The following is a 23,528-nucleotide window of genomic DNA, read 5'->3' as shown; positions in this document are numbered from 1 at the left end:
CCTGCAAGTCCTTTCGATCGAAGAAGACCTTGAGTTATCGGATGGCGAGGCGGATGTAAATGGTGTAGAAAAGTTCATAGCACCTCGACGTCGAAGAAGAGGAGATGGCTATCTCCATCAAAGGTTCGGACTCTGACGACTCCAAAGCAGACCGACCACCTACAGCAGGCCAACACGTGAGTACGCCTGCCCGACCCAAGCCCACAGTCAGTCTAAGAAACATAAGGCCTCGGGGATGCCACTGCCGGAAGGCCATGGCTCGACCCATAAAAATCAAGCTGTGACCAAGCAACACCTTTGGCACCGAAAACGGCCAAAATCGTGCTGAAGTCTGCGGACTCGATCCGAGAACACGTCACAGAGAAAACTCGACATCGACTAGTCAAGTCGGTGAAGCCTCGAAAGAGTCTTTCTGAGCCGAGGACTACCGTCAGCATGGGCATTTCGCTGCCGAAAAAAACTGCTTCGTAGCCGAAAAAAGCCTCGTACACCGAGGAACATGGACTCTCAAAACAACTAAAAGAGAGACACAGATTTGAGGAGGAACTTCAAATGGAGTTGTTTGATGAAACACAGGCAAGGATACAGATCCGTAAGGATACTGGGAAGATCCAAACTGCACCTCCTCTCAAAGTCAAACGAAAGTTAGCTTTCCAAGGGTGGACAGACACTGAACAGCCAAAGGCTAAAGTACCCAGAGAAAAATCTCTGTTACGCCATTTTTCACCAGAACTTTCTCCTCCACATTCTCCGCAAAGAACAGTGTCACCTATTGCAACGCCCACTGCACAGTCACCCACACACACTGTGCAGTCGCTAGAGGATACAGACCCCCGGGATCTCTACGATCCCCCTGTGTCAGACATAAGCCTGGAGTGCTATCCTTCGAAACCATCTCCACCAAAGGATAGCACCTCATATACTCAAGTCTTGGCTAGGGCTGCCGCATTCCACAATGTGAGCATGCATACAGAACCATTGGAGGACGATTTTCTCTTTAATACTTTGCCCACAACGCATGCTTCCTATCAGAGTATGCTCCCAGGCATGCTTAAACATGCCCAACACATTTTTCAGGAGCCCGTGAAAGGGAGAGCCATTACACTGCAGGTGGAAAAGAAATACAAGCCACCACCGTCGGACCCAGTGTTCATCACACAAAAGCTGCCCCCGGACTCTGTAGCTGGAGCTGCGAGACAGAGAGCCAACTCGCAGTCATCTGGAGATGCGCCACCTCCAGATAAGGAGAGTAGGAAGTTTGACGCAGCAGGAAAGAGAGTAGCGTCACCAGCTCCCAATCAGTGGCGCATAGCAAACTCTCAGGCCCTTCTTGCAAGATATCACCGAGCTCATTGGGACGAGATGAGCAATATCATCCAACATCTCCCCAAGGAATACCAGAAAAGAGCTCAGCAAGTGGTAGAGGAAGGACAAGCAATATCTAATAATCAGATACGATCTGCTTTAGATTCTGCCGACACTGCCGCAAGAACAGTGAACACTGCAGTAACAATTAGACGCCATGCTTGGCTGAGATCCTCAGGCTTCAAACCAGAGATTCAACAGGCTGTCCTTAATATGCCATTCAATCAGCAACAGCTATTTGGCACACAAGTAGACACGGCCAATGAAAAGTTGAAGAAGGACACGGATACGGCCAAAGCAATGGGAGCGCTCTACTCGTCCCAATACAGAGGGACATTAAAAAAAACGCAATAAAGGCGGCCATTGAAAAGATGAAGAAGGACACGGATAGGCCCAAAGCAATGGGAGCGCTCTACTCGTCCCAGTACAGAGGGACATTAAAAGAAACGCAATATAGGGGAAGTTTTAGACCACAGTCAGCAGAAACATCCACCTCTCAAGCAAAACCCTCCTACCAATCACAGTATCAGAGAGGGGGGGTTTCGTGGGTCATTCAGAGGACAATTCCCAAGGTCCAGGGGAAAATTCCAAGCCACAAAGCAGGCCACTAATACCAAGCAGTGACTTGCCCATCACCCTTCCCCAACACACATCCCCAGTAGGAGGAAGATTGGGAATGTTCCACAATCAATGGTCAAACATAATAACGGACACATGGGTCCTGTCAATTATCCAACATGGTTACTGCATACAATTCACATATCTTCCTCCAGATATTCCCCCAAGAGCGCACAAACTCATCGCAACATCTAATACTGTTACAAACAGAGGTGCAGGCACTATTGACAAAACAAGCCATAGAACTAGTACCTCATCAACAAAAAGGAACAGGAGTATATTCCCTGTACTTCCTTATTCCCAAAAAGGACAAAACACTAAGACCAATTTTAGATCTCAGGACTCTCAACCTATTCATCAAATCAGAACACTTTCACATGGTGACACTACAAGATGTAGTCCCATTACTAAAACAGGGAGAATACATGTCAACACTGGATTTAAAGGATGCGTATTTTCATATACCCATCCATCCATCTCACAGAAAATACCTCAGGTTTGTTATACAGGGAGAACATTACCAATTCAAGGTATTACCCTTCGGGATAACAACAGCCCCCAGAGTATTTACAAAATGCCTTGCTGTGGTAGCGGCATACATAAGGAGACAACACATGCATGTATTCCCTTATCTGGACGATTGGCTAATAAACGCCAACACTCAACAGCAGTGTCAAAATCACACCTGTTATGTAATAGATACCCTACACACACTAGGGTTTTCTATAAATTACCACAAATCAAAATTGCAACCATCCCAAATTCAACAATATTTGGGAGCTACACTCAACACTCAAAAAACTTTAGCAAGTCCAAGCCCACAAAGGGTACAATCATTCCACACCATGGTACCAAAAATACAACCAAATCAACATTACAGTCAGATTTGTGATGAAACTCCTAGGCATGATGGCATCATGCATCGCAATTGTCCCAAACGCACGGTTACACATGCAGCCCTTGCAGCAGTGGCTCGTAAAACAATGTTCGCAGGCACAGGGTCAACTCCAAGATCTAGTGTTGATAGACCGCCAAACACACTATTCGCTTCAGTGATGGAGCCCGTAAATTTAAACACAGGGCAGCCTTTTGCAAGACCCTGTGCCTCACGCCATTCTCACAACAGATGCATCAATGAATGGGTGGGGAGCACACCTCAACAATCACAATATACAAGAACAGTGGGACAACGAGCAAAAACAGCTACACATAAATCACTTAGAGCTGCTAGCAGTCTTTCTAGCACTAAAAGCTTTTCAACCTCTTCTAGCTCACAAACACATTCTTGTCAAAACAGACAATATGACAACAATGTATTACTTAAACAGGGGGGAACACACTCATCACAACTCTGCCTCCTAGCACCAATAATTTGGCATTGGGCAATTCACAACAATATTCACCTAATAGCGCAATACATCCCAGTTATTCACAATCAATTAGCGGACAATCTCAAGTCGAGATCACCAGCAAACTCACGAAATACATCCCCAGGTACTACAAAACTACTTTCTCCAGTGGGGGACACCAGACATATATCTGTTTGCCACAAACCAAAACGCAAAATGCCAAAACATCGCGTCCAGGTACCCTCAGTCCAAGGGCGATGCTCTATGGATCAATTGGTCAGGGATATTTGCTTACGCTTTTCCCCTGCTCCCACTCATTCCTTTTCTAGTCAACAAACTGCATCAAAACAAACTCAAACTAGTACTCATAGCACCAAAGTGGGCACGCCAACCGTGGTACACAACACTGTTGGACCTCTCATTAGTACCCCACATCAAACTTCCAAACAGACCAGACCTGTTAATGCAACACAAACAGCAGATCAGACACCCCAATCCAGTAATGCTCAATCTAGCAATCTGGCTCCTGAAGTCTTAGAGTTTGGCTATCTAAATCTCCCAAACGAGTGTATGGAAGTCATTAAACAGGCAAGAAAACCTGCCACCAGGCATTGCTATGCTAATAAATGGAAAAGATTTGTTTTCTACTGCCAAGCAAAACACATCACACTGTTAGATGCGTCCATACAGAACATCGTAGGCTATTGACTAAACCTACAAAAAGCAAATCTTGCTTTTTCATCCACCAAAATACACCTCACTGCAATTTCAGCGTACTTTCAAATTAAACACGCAAAATCACTATTTAGAATACCAATCATTTATGCCTACATGGAAGGACTAAAGAGGATCATACCTTCAAGAACTCCACCAGTACCCTCGTGGAATCTTGTTTATTGTACTTACACGACTCATGGGCCCACCTTTTGAACCCATGCATTCTTGTCAAATCCAATTCTTAACTTGGAAAGTGGCATTTCTAGTGGCTATCACTTCACTACGAGTTAGTGAAATATAGGCTTTCACTATTGAGGAACTCTTTATACAAGTACACAAACATAAAGTGGTTCTCCGCACAAATCAAAAATTTCTATCAAAGGTCATTTCACTGTTTCATTTAAACCAAAAAGTGGAACTCCCAGTCCTCTTCCAACAGCCAGACTCAGTAGCAGAAAGAGCACTGCATACATTAGACATAAAAAGAGCTCTAATGCCAATTCGTAAAATGAAACAATTGTTCATCGCATTCCAGAAACCCCATTCTGGTAACCCTGTATCCAAACAGGGCATAGCCAGATGGATAGTTAAATACATACAGACTTGTTGCCTAAAAGCTAAAAGAGAACTACTCATTACACCAAAGGCACACTCCACTAGAAAGAAAGGAGCAACAATGGCCTTTCTAGGTAACCTACCAATGGCAGAGATTTGTAAGGCAGCCACTTGGTCAACACCTCATACTTTTCCTAAACACTACTGTGTAGATGTGTTAGCAACACAACAAGCTACAGTAGGATAGGCTGTACTAAGAATATTATTTCAAACAACTTCAACTCCTACAGGCTGACCACTGCTTTCGGGAGGATTACTGTTTTGTAGTCTATGCACAGCATGTGTATCTGCAGCTACACATGCCATCGAAAGGAAAATGTCACTTACCCAGTGTACATCTGTTCATGGCATGTTCCGCTGCAGATTCACATGCGCCCTCCCATCTCACCGGGAGCCTGTAGCCGTTTAAGTTGCAATTAGAAATTGTATATATGTAAATAAACATTCCTTTAGCGCAAACTATATACATACATATCTATTCCATTGCATGAACATCTTTACTATTCTCATTCTACCACTCCTATCTCACCCTATACGGGAAAACAATCTAAGATGGAGTCGATGTCCATGCGCAATGGACCCGAAAGGTAGGAGTCACTCGGTCCTGTGACTCGAAAAGACTTCTTCGAAGAAAAACAACTTGTAACACTCCGAGCCCAACACTAGATGGCAGGAACAGTGCACAGCATTTGAATCTGCAGCGGAACATGCCACAAACAGATGTACACTGGGTAAGTGACATTTTCCATATATATATATATATATATATATATATATATATGTTCGATGGCATGTGTAACTTCAGATACACATGCTGTGCATTATCCTGCCATCTAGTGTTGGGCTCTGAGTGTTACAAGTTGTTTTTCTTCGAAGAAGTCTTTGAGTCACAAGACCGAGGGACTCCTCCCTTTCGGCTCCATTGCGCATGGGCGTCGACTCCATCTTAGATTGTTTTCTTTCCGCCATCGGGTTCGGACATGTTCCTCTTCGCTCCGTATTTCGAATCGGGAACGTTAGCTAATTATCGAAAATTCGACGGTATTGTTCGCGCTCGGTACCGGTTTAGTGTTAGTACATCGACACCGATAGTAGAAGCGCTCCGGCGGCCCTTCGGGGCTTCCACTCTTCAGCGGGGCCTGGTCGGCCCGACCGCATCCATCGTCAGAACTCATGGACCGGACCCCCTTCCGCTTCTGCCCGAATTGCCACGCCAAGTATCCTTAACAGACCAGCACTTGGTCTGTAATCAGTGTCTATCACTGGAACAAAGGGAGGATACTTGCGGGGCCTGTCGGGCATTTCGATCGAAAAAGACCCTACGCGATCGAAGAGCCAGAAGACACCGACAGAACAGATCGACGTCGAGGAGGAGGAAAGAATCTACATACAAGAATCGGACTCTGACGACTCCGAAAGTGAGCAACCAACGACACCGCAGAAAACTGTGAGTAACACTGCCCTGTCCAAGACTCACTCCAAAATCATAAAGGCCAAGGGGATGCCACCGCCAACAGGCCATGGCTTAACCCGAAAACACAGTGACCAACCATTGGCTCCGAAAAAGGCCATACAACAGCCGAAGACATCCGACTCCGGTCGAGATACCGGCTCCGAACCATCTCGGCACCAAGAGTTCGACACACCAAAGGTAAAAAAGGCTACCTCGGAGCCGAAAAAGACTGTTCCGAAACCTTCGGTATTGAAAAAGTCAGCCTCAGAGCCGAAAATAGGCTCCTACACAGAAGAGCACGGACTTTCCAGCCAAATTCAAGAGCATAGATCTGAGCAGGAATTAAGTATGGGAGAACCAGACCATACTCAAAGGAGGCTGCACATCCAGAAAGATACTGGTAAAATACAAACTCTTCCTCCAATTAAAATGAAAAGAAAGCTAGCATTTCAGGAGTCGGAAATGCAGCCAAAGGCAAAGGTGGCAAGAGACAAAACACCACCACCAAGGTTTTCGCCCCAGCCTTCTCCACTACATTCACCACAGCTGCCCCTGGTAACAACACCCCCAATGCAGTCACCAACACACACGGGGATGACACAGGATGACCCTGATGCATGGGACTTATATGATGCACCGGTCTCCGACAACAGACCCGATTGTTAACCTGCAAAGCCGTCCCCTCCAGAGGACAGCACTGCATATATGCAGGTAGTATCAAGGGCAGCTACTTTCCAGAATGTAGCAATGCATGCAGAGCCAATGGAAGATGATTTCTTATTTAGCACCTTGGCACCCACCCATAGTTCTTATCAAAGTTTGCCAGTGCTCCCAGGCATTCTCAAGCACGCAAAACAGGTGTTCCAGGACCCAGTGAAAGGCAGAGCTATCACGCCTAGGGTTGAGAAAAAATACAAACCTCCCCCAACGGACCCTGTGTTTATAACACAGCAACTGACACCAGATTCGGTGGTCGTGGGAGCGGCAAGAAAGAGGGCAAACTCCCAATCATCAGGAGACGCACCACCGCCTGACAAGGAGAGTCGGACGTTGGATGCTGCGGGCAAACGAGTGGCAGCACAGGCAGCCAATCAATGGCGGGTTGCCAATTCACAGGCTCTACTGGCTCGCTACGACAAGGCACACTGGGACGAGATGCAACATATAATACAGCACTTGCCCAAAGAACACCAGAAACGTGCCCAACAGGTTGTTGAGGAAGGACAAGCAATTTCCAACAACCAGATAAGGTCTGCACTGGACTCTGCAGACACAGCAGCATGGATAGTGAACACTGCAGTAACCATTCGCAGGCATGCATGGTTACGGAGCTCAGGTTTTAAACCGGAAATCCAACAAGCTGTGTTAAATATGCTGTTTAACCAGGAACAATTGTTTGGGCCTGAGGTGGACATGGCAATTGAGAAACTAAAGGACGACACAGACACGGCCAAAGCCATGGGCGCGCTCTACTCCCCACAAAGCAGAGGCACTTTTAGACGGCCACAGTTTAGAGGGGGGTTTCGTACCCAAACCCCATAGCCTTCCACCTCACAAGCCAGACCCACCTATCAGGGGCAGTACCAGAGAGGAGGGTTTTGAGGCTCATACAGGGGTGGTCAATTCCCAAGAACAAGGGGAAAATTCCAAAGCCCGAAAACAACTCCAGCCAAACAGTGACTTCAATGTCAAAAAACTCCAACACTTAACAACAGTGGGGGGGAGACTTACTGCATTCTACAAAAACTGGACAAACATAACTACGGACGCATGGGTCCTAGCCATTATCCAACATGGTTATTGCATTGAATTCATAAATGTCCCACCAGATGTGCCCCCAAGAGCACACAATATGTCCAAACAACACTTAGACCTATTACAGCTAGAAGTCCAAACATTGTTACAAAAACAAGCAATAGAACTAGTACCCAACCATCAAAAAGGAACAGGTGTCTATTCCCTATATTTCCTAATTCCAAAGAAAGACAAAACATTAAGACCCATATTAGACCTCAGAACGCTGAATCTCTACATCAAATCAGATCATTTCAACATGGTAACACTTCAAGACGTGATTCCCTTGCTCAAAAAACAGGACTACATGTCAATGTTAGATCTCAAGGATGCATATTTCCACATACCCATACATCCTTCGCACAGGAAATACTTAAGGGTTGTAATCCTGGGCGTGCATTACCAATTCAAGGTGTTACCTTTCGGGATAACAACAGCCCCAAGGGTATTCACAAAATGCCTTGCAGTAGTAGCCGCTCATATAAGGAGACGGCACATGTACGTATTCCCATACTTAGACGATTGGTTAATCAAAACCAGAACTCAGCAACAGTGTCTTCTTCATACGCAATAAGTTATAGAAACTGTACACAAACTAGGGTTTTCTATAAATTACCAAAAATCACATCTACAACCATCCCAGATACAACAATACTTGGGAGCAACACTCAACACACAAAAGGCGATTGCCACTCCAAGTCCGCAAAGGGTACAAGCTTTCCAAAATATAGCATTAAATATGCAGCCAAACCAACACTACCAGGTGAAGTTTGTAATGAAACTTCTAGGCATGATGTCTTCATGCATAGCCATTGTCCCAAACGCAAGACTACACATGCGGCCCTTACAACATTGCCTAGCAAAACAATTGACACAAGCACAGGGTCAACTCCAAGATCTAGTGTTCATAGACCGCCAGAGACACTTCTCGCTTCAATGGTGGAACCCTATAAATTTAAACCAAGGGCGGCCATTCCAAGACCCAGTGCTTCAATACGTGATCACAACAGATGCTTCCATGGTTGGGTGGGGATCACACCTCAACCAGCACAGTATACAGGGACAATGGAACATTCAACAAAAACAACTGCACATAAATCAGTTAGAACTGTTGGCAGTGTTTCTAGCATTGAAAGCATTTCAACCACTGATAGCCCACAAACACATTCTTGTCAAAAGAGACAACATGACAACAATGCATTACCTCCACAAACGGGGGACACACTCGTCACAACTGTGTCTCTTAGCACAAAATATTTGGCATTGGGCGATTCACAATCACATTCGCCTAATAGCACAATACATCCCAGGCATTCAAAACCAGTTAGCCGACAATCTCAGTCGAGATCACAAACAAACACACGAATGGGTAATTCATCCCCTCATCCTACAAAATTACTTTCTACGCTGGGGAACACCAAAAATAGACCTATTCGCAACAAAAGAAAACGCAAAATGCCAAAACTTTGCATCCAGGTATCCACACCCTCTGTCCAAGGGCAATGCGTTATGGATCAGTTGGTCAGGGATATTTGCTTACGCTTTTCCCCTTCTCCCACTCATTCCTTATCTGGTAAACAAACTGAGTCAAAACAGACTCAAACTAATACTCATAGCACCAACCTGGGCTCGCCAACCGTGGTACACAACACTGCTGGACCTATCAGTAGTACCGCATGTCAAATTACCAAACAGACCAGATCTGTTAACTCAACACAAACAGATCAGACACCCGAATCCAGCATCGCTCAATCTAGCAATCTGTCTCCTGAAGTCTTAGAATTTGGACACTTAGACCTTACACAAGAATGTATGGAGGTCATTAAACAAGCTAGGAAACCTACTACAAGACATTGTTATGCAAACAAATGGAAAAGATTTGTTTACTACTGCCACAATAATCAAATTCAACCACTACATGCTTCCGCAAAGAACATTGTAAGTTACTTATTACACTTACAAAAATCTAAACTAGCATTCTCTTCTATAAAAATACATCTCATAGCAATATCTGCCTATCTGCAGATTAGACATTCAGCATCGCTTTTTAGAATCCCAGTTATCAAAGCATTTATGGAGGGATTAAAGAGAATCATACCCCCGAGAACACCACCAGTACCTTTGTGGAACCTCAATATTGTATTAATACGACTCATGGGACCACCATTTGAACCCATGCACTCTTGTGAAATGTAATACTTAACTTGGAAGGTAGCCTTCCTAATAGCTATCACATCTCTTAGAAGAGCAAGTGAAATACAAGCATTTACTATACAAGAGCCCTTTATACAAATACATAAACATAAAGTGGTTCTCCGTACAAATCCCAAATTCTTACCAAAGGTTATATCACCATTCCACCTAAACCAAACAGTGGAACTCCTAGTCTTTTTTCCACACCCAGTCTCAGTAGCCGAAAGAGCCTTACATACGTTAGACATAAAAAGAGCACGAATGTATTACATTGACAGAACAAAACAGTTTCGCAAAACAAAACAATTGTTTGTAGCCTTCCAAAAGCCTCATGCAGGGAATCCTATATCCAAGCAAGGCATTGCCGGATGGATAGTAAAATGTATTCAAACCTGCTATATTAAAGCAAAAAGAGATCTACCTATTACACCAAAGGCGCATTCCACTAGGAAAAAAGGCGCCACAATGGCTTTTCTAGGGAATATACCTATGACAGAAATTTGTAAGGCAGCCACATGGTCTACGCCTCATGCATTCACAAAACATTACTGTGTAGATGTGTTAACACAACAAGCCACAGTAGGACAGGCTGTATTACGAACATTATTTCAGACAACTTCAACTCCTACAGGCTAAGTCACCGCTTTTGGGGAGATTACTGCTTACTAGTCTATGCACAGCATGTGTATCTGCAGCTACACATGCCATCGAACAGAAAATGTCACTTACCCAGTGTACATCTGTACGTGGCATGAGACGCTGAAGATTCACATGCGCCATCCCACCTCCCCGGGAGCCTGTAGCCGTTATAAGTTGGATGAAAATTGTAAACTTGTAAGTTGAATGAAAATTGTAAATTTGTAAATAAATACTATTTTAATACACATTATGTACATACATACTTACTCCATTGCATGGGCACATTTACTATATTCACAACTCCTACCTCACCCTCTGCGGGGAAAACAATCTACGATGGATTCGACGCCCATGCGCAGTGGAGCCGAAAGGGAGGAGTCCCTCGGTCTCGTGACTCGAACAGACTTCTTCGAAGAAAAACAACTTGTAACACTCCGAGCCCAACACTAGATGGCAGGATAATGCACAGCGTGTGAATCTGCAGCGTCTCATGCCACGAACAGATGTACACTGGGTAAGTGACATTTTCCATATATATATATAATCACTGAAAAAAATCAAAGGTTAAAGGAATGTTATAGTTAGGTGAATATGTCAGTACCATTAACGTTTTGAACTAACCACAGAAATTCGCCAGTTATAGTTAGCAGAGCTAACTATAAATTGCGCCCCTGCCATGCAGTGCTTATAACCTCACTCATGACCTGTTCTATGACATATTTGATGGCAACAGTGATGAGAGCATCCAATCACACATTGCTCTATAAACAGATATATCATTAGAGTTATGAAAGTAACTGCAACACAGCTCAGAATAATATAAAGCATCATTAATGCCAACAGAGATACTGCTCCCATAGGTGTATGAAGCATATGTTATGTGCAAATTTGACCATTTACCAAACACTTCACGGGTAGTTTAGTTCAGATTAACAATTGACCATAAATATATATATATATATATATATATATATATATATATATAGAGGAAACCTTCATTGCACCGGTGGTGAATATGTATACAACTGTTCAGAGAAAGCGAAGTTCCTCAAAATACTCAATTTCTGTTCCAAAATTAATGCCCTACTATGGACAGCTTTGGTCTGTAGCAAACCTGTCACAGGCACCGAATCTACACTGAGAAATTAATTTGATATCAGTAGATAAGTGAGTACTGTAAACAGCAGTCAGTCTATGCTGTACCACAATGTTTTTAGACAGTGAAACGCTCATGAGAAATACACTACAGAGTATTAAAACGTATCTACTAAGAACAGTGTACACTTTATGCAACATTTGGAAAAAATACCCTATTCACCAAAATCTGAAGGTGCTAAAGATCATACTACCTGTGGCCTTCACACTGTGGTTAAAAACTTTACAGATAGCACATCTTCTGAAGCAAAATAAGTACATGTACATAGGTTAATAGCTGGTGCACGTAGTCTTCTATGTTACGTAGATATTGTCATGCTGAGACAATTATGTCTAATACCTCAGGGCTGCTAACAGTACTTAGTATGTAGTACTTAAAATATTTGTCTTATTGCAAACTTTTTCTGCAGAGCCATAACAATTGTGTGAAACGTGCTGAACACAAGTCATCAGCTGTCACCTGCATACAGGGTTAATCTTCAGTTCAAAGATTTACAACATATTAAATAGCTGTACACACCTATGTTGCATGAGAAGCACATGAGTATTATAAACACTTGCACCCATTAGCTGTACACAGGCTAGACAAAAATAGGTAGAAAATAAATATGGTAGTTACCTGCCACTAAGTAAACTATACAAAATACTGGCACACTACTTTGATGATGTCATCAGTGAAGTCATTTGAGATTAATCAGTGATGTCAAAAATTATGTTCTAGAACATGTTGAGTGATATATGTGAGGTCATAACTAGTGAGAGCAAGTTAAATGGGTGACTTTTTTTTTGTGGGGGGGGGGGGGGGTTCACAATGTTAACGTTGTCACTGACATTTTCACCTAATTATTACGGTACTTTAACCTTGAATTTCTATGTTTTCTAAAAACAAAAGCAGATCTTTTATCACACCCAACTATAATGTTACTTTAACCTTTGTTTTTTTTAGTAAATCCCTCTGTTTTTTTAATGTAAAGTAATATATTTTATTACTATACGTCAAGCCAACCCCCAACATGCACAGCCAAAGGCCGTGCGAGGCAGGTGAATGTTCGGGGGGACACACACACACACACACACACACACACACACACACACACACACACACACACACACACACACACACACACACACACACACACACACACACACACACACACACACACACACACACACACACACACACACACACACACACACACACACACACACACACACACACACACACACACACACACACACACACACACACACACACACACACACACACACACACACACACACACACACACACACACACACACACACACACACACACACACACACACACACACACACACACACACACACACACACACACACACACACACACACACACACACACACACCCCCCCCCCCCCTCTCTCTCTGCACAGCCAAAGCTTCGGTTGTGCACAGCTAGGGTTGGCTGTAGGGCCTGCGGCCAGCCTTGTGTCCAACCCACCCAGAGCCAGCACTGTTGCATACCACCATCATGGAAGGGGTGGGCCAAATGGGCAGAGCTCATAGGTGATTTTATGCCTCTGCAGCAATTAAAAGGGATAACCCTAGACTCTGCCCTCAGACCAGAAGACAACAAGAGAGAACCCGCTTGTCTTAAACAGTCACTACAGAAGAGATTGCGTTCCAGTAAATCAATGATCAAGGACTTCTTATTGTTTTTCTGGGAAATTGTAGAGAAAATACACTGTCCATCAGCCTGGAAAATGGAGAGAACATCTTTGCATACTACTAATTTGGAAGGGGTGGGCCAAATGCGTGGAGCTTGTTGGTCTTTCTTTGTAGGGGGATGTGGGCTTCTTGGGGCCCATAATGGCTCTAGGAGGGCCAAGCAACCCCTTTCCCTTATAAAATGCACCTCTTGCCCACCCACGTTTTATAGAGCCATCCAAACTGGAAAGGGACCACACAGTAGGATCTTAGTTGAAACCCTACTTTTATGTGTATGAGTGATGGGTATAAGTGAGTTTTGTTTTGACTGGTGCAGTGAATTATATATCTGTGCATTTGTACTATTGAAAATACTTTCTTTATATATTTGTATCAATAGCAGGAAGCCTGATGTACAATGTAATACTTACGTGTTTGAGGCTATTTCTATATATTTTTTGTAATACAGCTATCCTTCCATGCTATTCTTAACTGGGGATTCACCTTTGTCTTTTAGAGCGAGTTGTTCCATCACAGGGACACTTGTGCTCTTTTCTCTATGTAACCTAAATTAGCCTTCAGCACTACTCTTTAGTAATTTAGCTGATGACCAAGGGAATACCGGAATCTGCATCATTTGAGATTTTTTTTTGTTTTGTTTTTTTTGTTTTGCAAGACGTAAAATAAGCAACCTTTAAGCAAAAAACACAAAAGTGCTCTAGTGATAGGATGGCTGCTCTAATTCTGACAGCTTTTATATTTGATGTTTGTTTTCTCTGTTATGCATGCTATTGTGTACATTCTGCTCTTGATAAGTCGAAGTTTGTGTTCAGAAAGTGCCCATCATCATGTAATATATCACCCTACAAATGTTTGTAAACTCTGTTGATACTCTCATCAGGGTGATTTCTTCCTTATTTTTTATGTTCCTCACACATTTTCTTTCATTGGTGTTCCCCATACCTGTATAAGTTACAAACATGTAATCAGTTTTCGGTTTAGAGTCGAGCGTACAGTACAGACCTTATTTTCCATAACTGCTAAATAGTCTGAGTTTATACATCTACGCATATTTCCTTGAATTCTCTAGTCAAACTTTTATTTTATTTATTTCCTTTAACAGACATGCATGGGCAAAGATGTAATTCTTCACGTATCTGCAAGTAACCCAGCTATGCTGCTGTACCAGAAGTTTGGGTTTAAAACCGAGGAATATGTATTGGACTTCTACGACAAGTACTACCCCTTGGACAGCAAGGAGTGCAAGCATGCATTTTTACTACGGCTCCGAAGGTGATCCACAGATGAAGTTCAGGAAGAACAGCATACCCTGACGGGGCCCTGTAAAGCTCCTATCCCCCCCTAGACAAACCATTTCCTAATTCTGTATTGCGTATGCAGTTGTGACACTATATAGTTGTAATGCCCATTTTGCTACCAAAGTCAGAATACAACAAATGCCAAACTCTTCTTTTCGGGTTATGCAAGGCATTACCAGAAAACTCTATTGGACAGGATTAAAGAACGAGCTCTGTGTTTGTCAAATTGCTCTGTAGGACTCTAATACACTGGAACAAGAACGGCGAGGTACACTGCAAAGTGTTGCAGATACATATCTTATCTGATTCCAGTTGGTACTAGCCATTGCACTGTGAGGCACTTAAATTACATGGTTTGAAACAAATGTAAGAGCCCTACTAGTGCTGGGTCCCAGACGCAGCTCTTAGGCGGGGGTGCCACGGGGAGGGGAGGGGGGAGCAAGCGGGGATACATTCATTAAAAAAATAAAAACTTACCTGAACCCAAGCCGCGCCACTCCTCTGTCTCTGCTGCAGCCGGCTGCAGACACAGGCTCCCAGCCTACCCTGCGCCAATCCTGACACTGCTCTAGGCAGAGTCAGGATTGTCCCAGGCAGAATGGGAGCCTGTGGAGGCTCTCTCCAGCCCATGGGACACGTGTGTTTGGCCGGCCCAAGACGGCTGGCCAGGCACACATGTGCTCTGAGGGAGAGTGCTGAGCACGTCACGCCATGGCCCCGCCCCTTTCAGAACGAAAGGATAATAGCATAATAAACATAGTTTATTATCCTTCATTCTGAAAGGTTTGCAGCTTCTGCTGCTTGGAGGAGGTGGGGTGGGAGGGGGTGATGCTCCTCCACCTTTATGGAGGAGCCACCCCTGCTGAGTCCACTGTTCAGTAACACTTAGTAACAACATGTTGGTTCAAAGCGAGTTCAGCAGCCCTCTAAAAAGTTATGGCCCAGGTACCACACATGCATGAAGAGTGACTGCATGTCACTACACTTCATATCAGCTGTTTGAAGGCAAACAAAAATGGACGTGGACAGCTTGGATTCATTGAATATACTTAAATTATATTTTAGTCATTTTGATTAGGGTGTATAAAATTATAATTCTGCTGACAATGTTTTGCAAATATGTTAATTTCTACAACTTGAGTGTTGTAGATTGTGTCATGTAGGCAAATTTTGCGTGTGGTTTAAATTTGCAGCAAAAAAATGTATTTGCCTATTTCTAGCAAAACATTTTGGTGGCAGTATTTTCCTCAAAAACAATGTTTTGTAGGGGTTTTTGCCTGTCATTGCTACTTTTCGAATTATTTTTTACCCATTGTATTTATTAGTGATGTTCAGCTTAGTGCGCCTAGTTTAATGTAGAATCACAAGCCGCAGAAAGGTGGCAGTTAGGCGTGCCAAAATGCAAAGACTAGGCTCTCAAGACTATCCCTGTTGGCCATACCTTTGTGGGCGACGAAGAGGTCTGAAAAGATTTTCACCATTAAAATACTTGCGAAGTTAACACATTAAGTACCACAGCTGTCTGTTCTGCTATCCTCCATTGTTTCAAACTTGGAGCCTCATGTAGGATTTGGTGGATTGGACACTGCTTAAAAATTCAACTGATATCTCTCCTATCGTATTATAAGTAATACAACAGAGGGAACATCCGCCACATTTTTGACAAAGTATCCCTCCCGCCATATGCTAGATAAAGCCCTTAGTATGTTCATGTAGTAGTTACCACAGAGATGTGAAAATGTTGCTTTGGTAGAATTCACGTGTAGTTTTTTTAAACATTTGTGCTCCTTTTTTAGTTTGGTGAAGGAACGTCTATAAAAAAACAAGCAATTAAAAGAGGAAGGTGCATGTGCACGTATTTTTTGATCCGAAGAAATTCTTGATTTGATTTCCTTTGCAAAAGCTTTCAGCTAAGATCACCAGTAATGCTAAAAATGTCGACATCGTAGGTTTCTTGAACAGACGTTTGAGTGTTAGGGACATCAGAAGAATTGAGGTCATAAGTTCTTTGAACGTTTTATGTGCATGTTACAACATAACCTTCTAGGACTATGGAAGATAAAACACAATATAATTAACGAGAATGTGACCTGGTTTCTCCTGATTGGCCCCAGTGCTGTCTGTTTTTTTTAAGGATTTGAGAATACACTTCTGTGCTCCCTTTTTGCTGAATACTTACTTGTCACCGTTCATTGAATAACTTAAAATACTGTACATGCTAATGTGAAAAACGCTGAAATGTCCTCCTAGGTCACCGAGAGTGATTGAATGTAAGCATAAACAAGTCGCTGATTTCAGTTTTGAAGCAGGCCCTGCTTGAAGGTGGGGTAGCGGAAGGGCCATAGGGAGCAATTTGGGTTTGTTTGTATTGGTGCACCTGTTTGCAGGACTCAGTGCTCTTTATGCCTCAGCGCAAGCTGGAATAGTGCAAAAAAAAAAAAAAAAGATTAAAACGCACTAACTGTATGGGACAGATATGTTATGGGCATCACAACCTCTCTGGACATCATATACTAGAAGGTGGGTGAAAAACTAGACGTTGATTATTATTTATTTATTTTTTTATTTTATTTTTTGTGGGCATATAGGGCTGGATTTGCTAACTTTTTGGTTGCGACCAGTTTTTTTTGCATCCGGAAACTTATTTTGCAAATCGATTTATGTACATCGGCGGTTTACAAAATAAGGAATCTAATTGGATTGCAGTCTGGCCAACCTGTCTAAAGTTAATTCGGTTGGTCACAAATGGCAACTTGCTCTGACTGGTCTAAATCACAGGTATTGTGACCTGAGGTGGTCCGTGTTAGAATTTTTATGTATTTTTTTTTTTTATGTTACATAGTAGCCTGATTTCTTAACAGAAATGGGGCAGCTTTAATTTTTCTTTCTTCTTTTTTTCTTTTTAGTTTCTCAGAGAACCAGCAGTGGTCCCCTATACTGTTACCCACTCCCCCAGAACTTTTACGCCATTTCAGAAAGAGGAAGTGGTACAAAGGGATCCTCCCCATTTTGCGAATAGGTTCCCACCACTACTTAGGAGTGCATAACTTTTCAATGGTTTGAGGCAATAATTGTGGTTACAAACTATTGATACACATTGTACTTCTTGACAATTTGTAAGATCCGCTCATAGCACCCCCACCTTACAAATTGCAAATTAGTAACCACTTAGAAAGCCATTTTAAGAGTGGCAAAAGTTTACTGACTCCTGATTTTCGTACATAAGAAATACCTATTTCTGGAAGAAATATCTAACCATAGATTACATACCTTAGAATATTCCCCAGGTATCAGACTGGATCCATGAAAACTTGAGCAGTACCTCTGCATGCCAGACGGTGGTGCCGGTGGCTCTACGTGGATGTAGTCTTCGCCCAGATGTGACAAACGCTGTGCCCATACATAGGTGCCACCCCAGTGCACTGACATAAGTTCCTTTCTTTGCACACTGAAAGTTGCATATCCAGAAAGCTTCTTAGGTCACTTTTTAACCAGCTTTTTCTCAACTTTTGTTGAGTCCCCTTTTCCTACTTGTTTCCAGTGTGCTTGGGATATGTCCCCTCCTAAACTAATACGTTTTAAACCATGGTGGTAATGTCACAGACAGATGTGTGTGACTGATCCCCATTTGGTCTGTGTGTGATGCCTGGGGCCGAGCCATGACTCCAGTGCTTGCCCCGATTGTTTCTATGCACCCAAAGGTGAAGAAGCTCTGCATGGTGCGGCAGCTGAAGATCTCGCGTCACACATGTCTTATGGATGGTCTCGGTCTCTCAGTGGCTCCCACCCCACTCCTGAAGTCGTTTCTGCAACTGGTTGTTCTCTAAATCGAAGGTATAGTTGGGTAAGTCTAAAAAGAATTTAAAGCATTTATTAACTTTGCAGTGCCCTTCTGTGTCTCCGGAAAGACTACAGGGGTGTCTTCGTGCCTCAAGGCCCTGCTCCCACACTCCAACTCAGTTTTCGCACCTCCTGGATTTTTTTGGTGGCAGAGCTCCCCTCGCCCAATTTCAGGAGCTTTATGGGCGATGGCACGCATCTTTGGCCAAACAGTGCCTTCTGGCCCCAAGGAGCCAGCAGGTGCTCCACCCAGAATACTGTCATAGGGCCCTCCCCTATTTGGGCTGGACTCTATCCATCCCCAAATCCAGAGTGACTCGGATTTCAAATCCAATTCCAGCTCCATGTACTTCACCAGAGTTTGGTCCCTCTTTGCTGTTTCACGTTTCCCAACACCACATGAGGAGGCTACTGTTTTGTCTGATTCAGAGACAGTGTCATGTTGGAACTGAGGTCAGTGCCTCCCTGACCACTGCGCCCTTATGGGTAAGACAGGGAAAGGATGCCCTTGTATTTTTTGCGGTACGGTGAGGATGAAGCTGAGTATGGGCTGCTTGACCACACCAAGTACATTGCTCAGTCCTTCCCTGAGGAGAACTACTTTGAGGAGTTGGGTGATACCAGCTGACTCAACACCTCCCATGACTTAGAATTGGTCTCTCCTCCTGGTCTGGCCACCTGGTAGAGTGGGTAATTTGCAGTGGTCATGAGCAAGGCAGCTAAGACCCTTAACCTCCAGCTTCCATCAGTGGAACTGAAGACTGATGTCTTAACGAAAGTGCTCTAGCTGGGGCAAACCAGTGCAGAGCCCCTGCTCCCATTTAGCAAAGCCCCCACGGATGTCCTCCTTGGGCCTGGCCTAAGCCCTCCTCAGGGTCCCTATAAACACGAAGTTTCCCACCATCACCACCCTGCACCTTGAGATCTGACATTCCTTACCCAGCACCCCACCCCGAGAGTTTGGTGGTGCAGGCTTCAACAGCCAAAGTAACCCCTTGGCTTTTACCACTGCACCCCTGGATTGGGAGTCCAAAAGATTAGACACATTGCAAAATAATTCTCTCTTCCGCCTTCCTGGCCTTGCGATCAGTTAATAATGCTTGCTTTCTTGACTGCTACGCCCAGCCCTCTGGCACAGGTGTTACCCATGGTCTTTGACAAGGCCCGGGCAATCCTCACACAAGCCAAATATGCACTAGACTTTGCCACAAAGTGTGGACTGGGAACCACAGATACCATTTGTAGGGATGTGGGCTCCATGGTGGCTTTTTGGTGCCACACTTGGTTACATTCCACAGGCCTTTCAGGGGATTTTGAGTTATAGATGTCCAGGCGAGCCTCATGGACATGCCCTTAGATGTCTATTTCCTCTTTGGCGAAAAAGTGGATGCAGAGCTGGTGTGCTTTAAGGATAACAGGGTTATGGCTTGATCCTTGGGGGTCTCCTGCCCGGCCAGTAACAGCCATACCTTCCCAGCATTTTCCTGGCCACTACAGATACTCCCATTACCTCGCAGACAACAGGGACAGGGGCAAGGTTTTGCCCAGTCCTTTACCTTTCCCAAAAACATCTTTAGTGTGCTCTCATTGAGGCACCGCCATCTGGTAGGTGGCAAAATCTGGCACTTTTTAGCAGAGCGCCAGACTATCACCTCATACAAGTGTGTGCTACAGATCGTTCAGTGGGGCTACAGTCTTCATTTCCTCAAAACCACACCTTCTGACCAAAGGCTGTCGGAGGACCACGTGTCCTTGTTATATTATGATGTGCAGCCTCTTTTGGCCAAGGGAGCCATCTTGAGGGTTCCAACACAAGTAATAGGTTGTGGCTGCTACTTCTGCCTCTTTCTGGTGCCGAAAAAAGATGGAGGCCTCGGCCTAATCTAAGAAAAGACTGGTTCAAGATACTCACCCTTGCCCAGTGCCTGCTTGCCCTGGAGACTGGATGACTGCAGGCCTATAGACGTTACTTGCAGCTCATGGTGGGCCAGGAGCATTTCCAGTTCACTGTGCACCCCTTTGGCCTCACCAGTGCCCCTCGGGTGTTCACAAAAGTGATGGTGGTGGTTGCAGCGCATCTTTGGATGTCAGGCATTCCCCTACCTGGATGACTGGTTGTTGAAGGCGGGCTCACCCTAGGCAGTCATAACCCACCTCCAGAGTACGGCAAACCTCCTCATTTTGTTAGGGTTCACTGTAGACCCATCGAAGTCACACCTCACTGCCTTAACAGACACACTTCATCAGAGTTATTCTGGACACTGCAGTTTCATGCCTTCTCCCCAGTACGAAGAGTCCAAGGCATTTGGGTTATGACCCTGATGTTTGTCTGGGTCTAGGAACTCGGTAAGGATGACTGAGGTTGTTGGAACTGATGACCTCCTACATCCAGATTGTCAAGTACACTAGGTGACATATAAATCTCTATGGTTGGATCTAAAGTCTCAATGGGCACAGCTTCAGGGGGTTCTCTCCAATCCCATCTAGATCTTGGAGGAGACTGGAAAGGACCTGCTGGACTCCTCTCCCTACCCCACTCAGAGCTAACCATCATGAATTATTGCAACAAACAAGGCAGGGTAGGGTTGTGGAAGTGGCTGGAAAAACAGGATTTGCCAGAGTGGACAAACAGTCACCAATGCCTAGTAGACCACAAAGAGCAGTTGCATCCAGAGGTGTGCAAGGTCTCCTAAACGAATGTTGGAGAAACTTGGCTCATCTTTTCCACACCACTTGAGAATGTGCAGTGTCAGCACATTGGCGTTTCAAAAGTCTCTCTCTCACTTGTCATTCTGCCGTTTTTCTCTCGCTCTCTCTTCAGTCATTCGGCCGATTGGCTCTTACTTTCTCACTCTCCGATACTCTCCTGCCCAGAGTTCTGAAGAATATCAGGAACAACCACGCTCAAGTCATTTTAGTGGCCCCGGAATGGGCACGTAGAGTGTGCCATCCATAACAACTTGGCATAAGCGTTTGCCTTCTTGTCAGGCAGCCGCCTCAGGAGGATCTTCGATCACAGCAAGGTCATCACCTGGGACTCCACAGTCTTCAACGCCATGCTTGGAGATTGAGCAATGACACCTGTTTGCCTTTGATCTCCCTTCCAAGGTTGTAGATGTCATCTTGGTAGCCAGTATACGTCTGCTGTTGGGAAAAGTTTGTGGTTTGATGTGGTACTTGACAGGCTGACCCACTTCAAGCCAGGTTATCTGAAGTGTTTCTTTTTGTGTTGTCCCTAGCCCACCAAATACTTTAATTGGGCACAGTTGATGGGTCTCTGTCAGCTCTTTCTTCCTATTTGTGGTTGCAAGATCAGCCTTCTGTTTTTTTAAAATCACCCGTTGTGACGTGTTTTTGAAAGTTTTGCAACCTATGTTTCCATTCTCTTCCTTTATCATACCTTGGTGGTACCTTAACTTGGCCCACACCTTCCTGCTGTGTACTCCGCCCACTACAGCGTTTCACCTCCTAACCAGTGTTCCACATTGTCATAACATTGGCGCGGCTAGTGAGTGAGCTTCTAACACTTTCCATCAATCTGTCATACACTATTCTCTTCACAGACAAGATGATCCATGCTTAATTTCTTACGAAAGTAGTGACCTCTTATCACAAGGGTTCTTAGCTTTTACATCAATTGTACCAGTGAACATTGGGTGGACAAACAGCCCTTTGTTGGAGCGAAGAAGGGCAAGGCAGTGCAGAAAAAGACCATCTCTTGGTGAATCATGCTCTGCATTAAAATCTGCTATGCATTGGCCAAGAAGCAGCCTCTGGAAGGTTTGTAGGCTCATTCAACCAGGCCCAAGGGTGCTACCACTTCTTTGCATGCAGAGTGCCTGTTATGAATATTTGCTAGGCTGCTACGTGGGCAGAACATCATACTTTCACAAACCACTACTGTCTGGACAGCCAGCTCCATCGAGATGGACATTTTGCCGGCCCGGTTCTGCAAGACTTTTTAAGACCCATTCACAGCCCTTCCACCTGGGAGGTTCTGCTCTGGTATCTATTCCAGATAGATATACTAACTGCAGGATTCTCACCGACCCCCCCCCCCATCCTGCCTGTTCTGTGAACTGGGCTCTTTTCCTGCATGTTGGTCAAAGTCAATTTGCTGTTTGACTCTGCATCGAAGGACACGGACAGCTGAGAAAACAGCCAAATTCAGCGACTACACGTGGTGCAGGCATGCTTTTTGACCATCATTTCCGGAGCAGAACAACATGTGCATGGAGCTGCACAATGCCACCTAGGAGTACCTCTTGAAAAGTTATTTGATCCAGTCTGACGTCTGGGGAATATTCAGAAAATGAGTAATCTACAGTTAGATGGAATATCTCCCAGGAAGAGCATTATCAAGGGTAACTCGTTCATCAAGATATTTGCCACCATAATATAGTGGTTAGTACATATGGCCCACAGTCTTTTTAGTTATCTAGAATGCATTTCCATTACCAACATGAGTAGTAGATCAGTGCCCAAGTGTCCACGATATACATCTACACGTGTAATGCTGATAATTAGTTTTTAGCTGCCTTTGTAGTGTAACTTGCATGGTGTCTGCAGCTAACATTCCAAACTGCACCCTGCAGAGTCAACAAAGACACCACAACCTCTTACTCAGACAGATGGGAGGGTATCACAGCTGGAATTTACATGCAAACATGGAGGTTGCGCTACTTCAACAATCCACTGAATAAGCAAGTGTGCTGCTGTCTGTCTGCAAATAACTTTCCGTATTGTGTTTTTTGATGGGTACAGGAGCTCATGCAGATAGCAAAC

General features: G+C 44.2%; 1 protein-coding gene across 4 annotated transcripts in view; it reads left to right on the top strand.

Moving 5' to 3' along the window:
* KAT14 (lysine acetyltransferase 14) overlaps positions 1–16,981 on the top strand; it is a 395,910-nt gene extending 378,929 nt beyond the window's left edge. For all 4 annotated transcript variants that reach the window (XM_069234742.1, XM_069234740.1, XM_069234741.1 and 1 more), the window contains one exon: positions 14,708–16,981. In XM_069234742.1, coding sequence (XP_069090843.1) covers positions 14,708–14,881 — 174 coding nt within the window. In that variant the 3' untranslated portion in view covers positions 14,882–16,981. The remainder of the gene's footprint in view (positions 1–14,707) is intronic.
* The last annotated feature ends 6,547 nt before the right edge of the window (positions 16,982–23,528 follow it).

Source organism: Pleurodeles waltl, chromosome 5 (genome assembly GCF_031143425.1).
Source record: "Pleurodeles waltl isolate 20211129_DDA chromosome 5, aPleWal1.hap1.20221129, whole genome shotgun sequence".
Lineage (NCBI taxonomy): Eukaryota > Metazoa > Chordata > Amphibia > Caudata > Salamandridae > Pleurodeles > Pleurodeles waltl.
Note: the sequence above shows the minus strand (reverse complement) of the source record. Positions and strands in the feature narration are given on the sequence as shown.